The 9,642-nt window shown below is 33.0% G+C and overlaps 1 protein-coding gene across 1 annotated transcript; it reads left to right on the top strand.

Moving 5' to 3' along the window:
• The first annotated feature begins 6,233 nt into the window (after positions 1-6,233).
• Positions 6,234-8,501, top strand: LOC139900328 (uncharacterized). Its single transcript, XM_071883112.1, has one exon. The coding sequence runs from the start codon at positions 6,234-6,236 to the stop codon at positions 8,499-8,501; it is 2,268 nt and encodes a 755-aa protein (XP_071739213.1).
• Positions 8,502-9,642: the final 1,141 nt, after the last annotated feature.

Genomic DNA, 9,642 nt, shown 5'->3' with positions numbered 1-9,642 from the left:
AGAGATAAGACGCATCTCTATTCTCCATTTCACTTGATTACGATAACTTCTCTCATACGCTTCGAGTAATTGGATTGTTGTATCTATATTATTCAACCGTGATAAAACTCTAGTTATCGACTCATATTCGTCATGAAAACATTTTTATTGTTAGCCATGACGACCTCACTCAAATTTCGGGACGAGATTTCTTTAACGGGTAGGTACTGTGATGACCCGGAAATTTCTGACCAAATTTAAACTTAATCTTTGTATGATTAACATTTCCGACACGATAAGCAAAGTCTGTAAAACTGAATCTCAAAATTTTTGAACTACTTTTATATATTTAAATACCTTTCGGTTGTTTTCGACGATTCGCGAACAATTATATGTAAATAGATACATATATACTATAACTTGAAAAGGTAACAATGTACTAATTATTTGATACCGTACATTAAACTTATTGATTTAAATATCTATTTGAATATATATGATAAGTTGAAATATTTATTATTAAAATTTATTTATAAATAACTTCCAATGTGTATTTAAAAACCGATTTATGTATATTAAAAAGATATATACATATATATAATTTCAAGTTATTTAGTAAACGATAGTAACATTCGTTTATTGATTCGATTGATATTTAGATAAGTTAACTAAAGCGTTTAAGATGAACCAGTAAAACACTAATTTGCTACAGTATTTTCAAATTGCTACAGTACCCAAAATGCTACAGTGTTTTCGAAAATCACTATTTGCTACAGTGAATTGCTACAGTAAAACACTATTTCAAAATGAAAATGTATGTATTATATATATATATATATATATATATATATATATATATATATATATATATATATATATATATTAGAAGTAAATGACCAAAATACTCGAAAGTTTAAGATATACTTTGAGTGGTATGGTTTAGGGTAATTTAAGACTATATTTTAACAAAGGTACGAGTCACGAAACGTAAAAAGCGAGTTTTCTAAGTGTACGAAAATACGTTCGAGAAACCGAAACCGGGACATAAGTCGAGTAACAATGTACGACTTATCAGAACGAAAATTACAAGTCAAATATGCACGGGAATAAAATATAATATATAATTAATTAATTTAAATTATATATATATTATTATATTATGTCGACAAGCTAGGAGTTAAAAACATGTGAGCTGGAAAAAGAGGCCATGCGATCGCATGGCCAGACAGCCTAAAATCCATGCGATCGCATGGAAGGAGAAATCAGGCCACACTATAAAAGCTCGACCACTTCCACTTCTGATTCAAATCATTTTTACTCCGTATTATTATTATTATTATTATTATTATTATTATTATTATTATTATTATTATTATTATTATTATTATTAATCTTATTATTATTAATATTATTAATTAGTATTATACATAAAATACTACGACGAGGTTATGAGCGTGTCACTTTCAAAAATGAGTTTTACGAGCGGGATAGAGCTAAGAAAATTATAGGTTATTACTAAGGAGGTTATGGGTAATGTTCAAGAGTACTGTTCGCAAGTCAAACCTAGTGTTTATCATCTCTGTTGCGTCTACGTATTTTTTTTAAAATATTGAATCACAATATGGATACGTTGAGATCTACGATTATTTGATATTCCGAGTTTCGGTCATATTACGATGAACACCTTTATGTGCTGCTAAGGTGAGTTTCATTTGCTCCCTTTTTAATTGCTTTTGCAATCTATATTTTTGGGCTGAGAATACATGCACTTTATTTTAAACGCAATGGATACAAGTACATACTAAATTCTACACTGAGTTTGAATTGAAAATCCCTTAGCTTTGGTAACTAGTAACTGCCAGTTATAAGAACTGGTGGGCGCGAGTAGTAGTATATGGATCCATAGGGTTTGATATCCCCGTCCGAGCTAGAGCACTAGCCTTTTAACGGACGTATGCTATTTGAGAAGCGTACACGTTGGTTTGCGTGTATTATTAAGATGATTATACAAAGGGTACAAATTATATATACGTTAAGTTTAGTTACCAGGGTGCTCAATTTCGTAGAATATTTTGATAAACGTTTCTGGATGAAACAACTGAAATCTTGTGATCCACCTTTATATACAGATTATGCGCAACATTAAAACTATGAACTCACCAACCTTTGTGTTGACACTTGTTAGCATGTTTATTCTCAGGTTTCCTAGAAGTCTTCCGCTGTTTGCTTAGATGTTAAACAAGCTATGTGCATGGAATCTTACATGACATATTTTTCAAGGAGACGTTGCATTCACCAAATCATCACCATGTATCTTATTTTGACTGCATTGTCAACGGAAATACTGTTGTAAACTATTATTTATGGTGATTGTCTATATGTAGAAATCATCAGATGTCGAAAACCTTTGATTTAAATATTCATTTATGGTGTGCCTTTTCAAAAGAATGCAATGTTTACAAAATGTATCATATAGAGGTCAAATACCTCGCAATGAAATCAATGAATGACGTGTTCGTTCATATGGATTTGGAGCGATCGTCACACCCATTCTGGAATTTGGAATGCTTTAGTACTTCGAAATTTATCATGTCCGATGGGTGTCCCGGAATGATGGGGATATTCTATATGCATCTTGTTAATGTCGATTATCAGGTGTTCAATCCACATGAATGATTTTTGTCTCTATGCATGGGACGTATATTTATGAGAAATGGAAATGAAATTCTTGTGGTCTATTAAAAAGATGGAAATGAATGATTATGATAAACTAATGAACTCACTAACCTTTTGGTTGACACTTTTAAGCATGTTTATTCTCAGGTATGAAAGAAAACTTCCGCTGTACATTAGCTCATTTTAAGGATATTGCTTGAAGTCATTTATGGCATATTTCGAAAGACGTTGCATTCGAGTCTTTGAGTTCATCAAGATTATTATTAAATCAATTATAGTTGAATAGTGGATATTATGAAATGGTATGCATGCCTGTCAATTTTGGATGTAATGAAAGTTTGTCTTTTAAAAACGAATGCAATATTTGTAAAATATATCATATAGTGGTCAAATACCTCGCGATGTAATCAACTATTGTGAATCGTTTATAATGTATATGAACGGGTCCTTTCAATTTGTATTTTAACTCTTCATTATTGGGCAAATGATGACAAAGGTAAAATACACTACCTAAATTGACAATAAAGATAATACATTTTTTCGATGTACCAAAAGAAATTGTGTAGTTTAATTTGAACCTGAAAAGGAATAGAATTTGAAATTCAAAAAATTGGTAGTCCTTAAGGCTACATTTACCAAAAAATTGTCAATTTTAATAACTTATATTATTTTTCTGAGTCATTTGTCATTTATTATCTACCGTTTCATTGTACAGTTAATTTGAAATTAATTTATTACAATTAATTTAATGCACGCAAGAAAACGTATTACCCTCATTGCAACGTGCGCGCTTCCTAACTCGCTCATCCTATATTAATCTTTTTATCTAATAAAAAGGTCTGTACCAATTATAATCTAGTTAAAAAATGTTTAATCTATATAGCGAAATCATGTATTGATACAAACGATTTTCCTATTGAGCGAATATAAAATTTTGTAAAATATATTTTTTTATTTTGTTTTGCTTTTCATGTAACATATATTATATTATATATACTAACAGTTGAATCAGATATAAAATTTTGTGTTAGGTTCACTGTGGATAAAAACTACTCATATATAAAGTATTAAAACAATGTTTACACATAGGTTGAAATAATTTATTATTTATTATTGCAAACTCCTTAATCCAATTTATGTATTTTTAAACTTTTCATCTATAAAAGGTTAATTTGTATCAATTGAATTATCGATTCGTTTATTGTAATTGTAAGCTAGTTAAACAACGTTTAATTGTGAAATCATGAGTCGACACAACGAGTTTCCTATCCAACGAGCTTAGACTTTTACAAAGTAGTTTTCTAATATAATTTTTTTACATCGAAAAACGATTTTCCGCCCTTTTTCTCCGTTTACTCAAAATCTCATTTCCATTTGTTCTCTTAAGTGACTTTTCAGTTCAAAGCACTGTTGCAAAACACCCCGTCTCGAGCCGTCTCGACGCCCGTCTCAATGGTTTGGTGACTAGTCCGTCCCGTCTCGAAGAAAACCGTCTAATATGACAGTCAACGGTCAAAATTCGGGTCAAAATTGAAAAAAATCGAGTCAAAGTCGGTCAAAATTCAGAATAGCCAGAAAATCGGTAAAAGCGGTAAAATATATCGTATTTTAGTTTGAATTTTTTGTATTAAATTAACGATGATAACAATTATAGGTACAAATTAATTAATTAAAGTTTTTAGCTTTAAAATATGTATACATATATGCATTTTTATACTTATATATTTAAAAGTCAACTTTGGTCAACGTCCGTCTTGACCCCCGTCTCGACCCTGAAAATCTCGACCTTTTTAGGAACCGACCGTCTCGACCCCGTCTCACGTCTTTTGCAACCTTGGTTCAAAGTAGTTCAAACGCTACCAAAAACCAGATATACTTTTGGCTTTAGTAAAAAAAGATCATTTTTGTCTAGGGATGACACACGCGGGTAATTGGCGCGGCTCCACCACATCCATCATCCGCATCCGCGGATTTTTTGAAGATCCTTTAGCCCACGGATCTTGGTTAACGGATTTATTTTTAGATCCATGCACGTACACACGGATATTCGCAGGTTGCGGGTTTACCCGCGGATCTTATTCATGAAGTATATGTAAATTATTCAAAACTCAAAAATAAATATCATTACATTATTCAAAGTGACATGAAAAACATCATTCAGTCATATACGCATGTTTCTGATATAATAAAATGAGAAAATATATATTAATATTATTTTTTTGCTAATATATGTAATGCTAAAAATTTTAAAATTAACAATCAAAATTTATTTGTCAAACCTAATCATATAGTAGTAGGTTGATGAATTACTTAAGTGATAAGTAAAAATTAAATTTAATAAGATTGTCTAATAAACGAAACAAACAACAAAATGCTTTGATTATATAATACATATAATGTGTAGTTGTTAGATGCACCGGTTACTAAAAAGTTCGATACCAAAATGATATGATGAATGTAGAAACTTATACGGAGTAATTTATTATCTATTGTCCATTTATTCAAGGTGGAGGTTTTCACCCATTTAGAAAGGGTATATCCGTGAATTATTCAAATGGTTATTACGGATTTTCGGATCGAATTTTACCCGCAACGGATCTATTACATCCATCACCCACCCGCGACCCGTGAGCGGGTACAAGATTACATCCACCGCCCACCCGCGGGTAAAGATTTTTGATATTATCCGCCCATCACAGACACGGGTATCCGCAAATCTCAGATTTTTTTTAGATCCATTGTCATCCCTATTTTTGTCCTTTCACATAGGTGTTTCAACCAAGCAAGGCCTACGGTCATTTCACCATGCCATCTAATGTAAAAGATTTAAATCAAGAACAATACAAGAAAAAGTACTTCAAAACCGACCATTCTTCGACTTATATTATTCAAAGAAATTTACAACTACATAAACTAAAGTGCACAGTGGCGCTTTGCTGACGTCAACTGATGTCGTATTGACCTCATCTATTTTTGTCATTTTTCTACTTTTTTTTTTTTTTCTAAATTTTTTAAAAAACAAATGCATGACCTTCCAAACTCGTTGATTACAAAGCTTGAATTAAAGCGATTACAAGAAAGAGTTTTACACTGTTTTTAAATGAGTAACAGAATTCACGGCTCTATATATCTACACTATATACGCTTCCCGCCCCTGGACAATGTCACATTATGTCCCCTATAGTATGGTTGACTTCTCAATAACATATATTCCTCATCCTTACTATGGTCCATAGAATTGCTGGATCAAGTCCGTACCAACCGGCGGTTATTTGTTTACTGGCAAGAGTTGACTTGTTTCTCGCTAAATGTCCCAATCAGAAAATGTCAGAGTTGTTGTATCTAAGGTAAGGAAGTGGTTATAAAAAATGGTTGAGTGGTTTGTATACTAACCTATTAATTAATCTTCATTAACAACATTATTTTAGTGAACATCTATTGTCATCAATGTCCAACTCTCCTTTTAATATGTGTTACAGATTATGACTTGTTATATAAGAGATGTCTATCTTCTTCACATCTCATTAAAAAGAAAAAAACAACAAATTAGCCATTATCTAGCTTTTAAAGTTATAAACATGAAGACTAGCTCATTAGTTGATTGTTACAGTATTGTGAATCCATTACTTCAACAAGAAGAGTATCAAGAAGTTGTATCTGCAAACCTCACAGGAGACACTTTATACTCCTTGAATTTATATTGTTTCTATTTGGAACTTGCGAACAACTATAGCAAACCAATGGTGTGGATTGGCATCTACATCGCTGCAGCATCAATTTTGTGCATCATTGCCATGGGGGCTGATTTGTTGCATGGTTTTAGAAATAAAAAAATGTGGTTTCCGTCTAAATATTTTACACTCAATGCCGCTTCTATTACAGTGATAAGTGTCGCAATGAAATTGTCTGTGGATCTTAATACTTACATGCCAAGTTACTTGGACCAAGCAACCAAATTAGGAAGTGTAGCCTTCATGTGCACGATGATGACTAACTTAATGTCTTCTTTGGCGTCTATGGACAACAAGACACTTCTTGCGAACGTCATAGGTTTGGTTATTCTCGTTATTACAATTATTGGAAATATTTGCATCCAGATTAGTACCGGTGTTATAAACTCAACCATTGATGGCATGCCTACAAATTTAGTGATAGTCACATGCATCTATGTGGCTATGTTATTGTGGTTATTAATAATCACGATTTCTTCAGCTATAACAATTCCTTCCTATAAGAGAATGCTAGAATTGAAGTATCGAGCCATAGATAAAGAAAATTTAGACGATCAAGATAAGTTAGCGTCTATGGTTGATAAACTAAGGAAATATGTTAGAAGAAACTGGGTTATGGCCGAAAGTGGTAGCCCTCAATTTGTGAAGGCTAGTAATCCTTTATCCTCCACTTCTGGCATTATTTGTGTAGTTATTCTGTTCATTGAGCTAAATGTAATGCTAGAGGTGAAGCAACGTGGGAATCTAACCAAGGAGACGACAGACTATAAATGGTCACTTTTTTTCATTTATATAACACAATTTGTTGGAGTCGTAATTGGTAGCATTGCTCCAATATGCAGATGTTTTACTATCTCCAACTTTAATTTTTTCATTAAGTGGAATAACAACCATTTTATGATCTTCAAAGTAGAGAAATATTGGATTCAGACGTTGCGTGAGTGGAAAGAAAGCCATACAACTTTCCGATCAGGTAGTTCTTGGTCAAAAGCTATTGTCAATAATATGAAAAACCTCATTATAGAGATTTGCATTGGAATTCAGAGCATTATTGTTGTATCAAGCAAAATGATGAGGCTTATTCCAATAGTCCTTATAATCTTTGTCGTGTATGGTTCATACTGTTGGAAGTTGTTGGTGGGCATGCTATTTACGCTTCCTACTCTCCCAGTGATAGATGATGTACACAAAGGCCTTAGAGATTATGTTTTGCAACTAGAAGATGAGATGGAGCTTAGTGACAGGATGCTAAATCACATTTCAAATGCTTTGGATAATTACATGATTCAAAAGGTGGATAAGGAACAGAATAAAGATCTTATGGTGTTTCTCGACACTTCTACTGGATTTAACGGAGTAAAGAACTTTGACATTGATCAAGTTGAACATTTGACTTCTGTTAAACTTGTTAACAGTTGGAGCTTACCGGTAGTGACTTTAACATGCATTGCTATTTCTCTCCCTAATATTTCAAAGAAAAATGTTGATAGGTTGCTCAAGAATGTCCGTGAAGGTCTTTCGTATACGCATCAAGTGGAAGAAATCATCAATGATACAAGTGAATATAGAAATATACAAAAGGCGGCTATGACTTTGTGGCATGAGGTTGAAGAGAAGTGCATGTGGTTGGAAAACACGATCGAAGAAAGTGCTTTTAGAGGTAAAACATATGTCGAGATTCTTGAATGGTTTGCAAATAAAGGAAAAGAAATAGTTTTAGAAATCAATAAGACTACGAATAAAGAGGTAATAATGATGAACACTCCTAAGAAGTTTATAGTTGCTAATTCGATGTATCGTACTGCACAAACAATCTTGTGTAACTACCAAGTCAATGGTGAAAAGATTAGCAAACAAGAGTTGTTTGGGTTGTTATCTAGCATGATTGCAGACATATTGTGTGCGTGCTTTACTAACATGCCACAAGTCATAAAGATGAAGTGTCGTGAAAGAGACATAGAGATACGAGAGAGTAGTGTTAAGGCCGCCGCCAAGTTGTTTGGTAGAACGGAAGAGATACTAAGAAGACTTGAAGTATGGGAGTTACCAAGTATGGAAGCTGATAAAATGGGATTTATTGATGAGTGGCGTCATCATCTGCTATCGATTCCTTGATTTATTGCCTCTGTACACCATTGTCATCTTTTACCAGTATAGGAATGATATATCCACTAATATATTTTGATAAAGTCACTGATCATATCATGCATTAAGTACTTTTACTATACATACATGTTGTGCATAATTATGAGTGAATTTATCAAAATTATATGTGGATTTATCACCTCTGATCAATATGTATATACAAAATTACTTTCCCCAATCGTGTCACTCCCTTTCAATTTCTTGCTTACCAACATCTTCAAAATTTTTCTAATAAAATCCAGGATCTCATAATGCGATTATATTATACTCCGTATAATATAATGTGCTTAAGTGCTGACCCAAATTGCAGCTAAGTACAGAATAAGTGAATAATAGACTGCATCAATTGTTGCACACTAGTTCGGCTATAACAAGACATATGTTATTGTTTCCTCGTTTTGAATCCTCCGAAACCATAATCCAACTTTTGGCCAAGTGTAACTCGTCGTGCTCATCCCATGAGTTGATAATATATGACACCACCTCGTTTCCCTTTCCCATTACCACTCCGTTCTTCTTCAACCACTTTTCCCTTTCGTTTATCTCGTGTTCGTTGGGACGTTGGTGTAGGTACCTGGTCTTGAAAGAATTGCAAGTTTGAATCGGTTTTTTTATCGGACTTCAACGCAAAAAATTCATTAATCTCCTTGGGATTCGACAATTGGGTTTGAGACATTTGTCTTTGAAACTAACCAAATTGATCAACGAAAGAGTTAGGCGTACGAGGAACTTGAAACAGACCAAATGGATTCCATTGATATTGAGAATGGATTGTTCGAACTGTACAAGTTATTTGGATGGTTTGCATTATTTTGGTACGACATTTTTGTTGGGGAAGAGCTGAGAGAATTGTTTGAAAATGTGAAAAATGAAAGATTTAAGTTGTATTTACAAGATACAATAGTATTAATTGTATTATTTTTCAATATTATTTATATTTAAAATTCGGATTTTCGAAATTGGCATCCTAACGCCGACCCGGAGTCAGACGACATCCGATGCCGAAGGTCGACTCCTTGTGCTTTAACAACCTGCAAAATTTGGTCATGTAACATCGGTTAGGTCTGAGACCCATCTACCAAACGAAAAATTTTGGGGTCTAAAACCCAAA

This window comes from Rutidosis leptorrhynchoides, chromosome 3 (assembly GCF_046630445.1).
Source record: "Rutidosis leptorrhynchoides isolate AG116_Rl617_1_P2 chromosome 3, CSIRO_AGI_Rlap_v1, whole genome shotgun sequence".
Classification (NCBI taxonomy): Eukaryota; Viridiplantae; Streptophyta; class Magnoliopsida; order Asterales; family Asteraceae; genus Rutidosis; species Rutidosis leptorrhynchoides.
Note: the sequence above shows the minus strand (reverse complement) of the source record. Positions and strands in the feature narration are given on the sequence as shown.

Coding starts and splice junctions, on each gene's coding strand:
- LOC139900328 (XM_071883112.1), top strand. CDS start 6,234: ATGAAGACTAGCTCATTAGTTGATTGTTACAGTATTGTGAATCCATTA.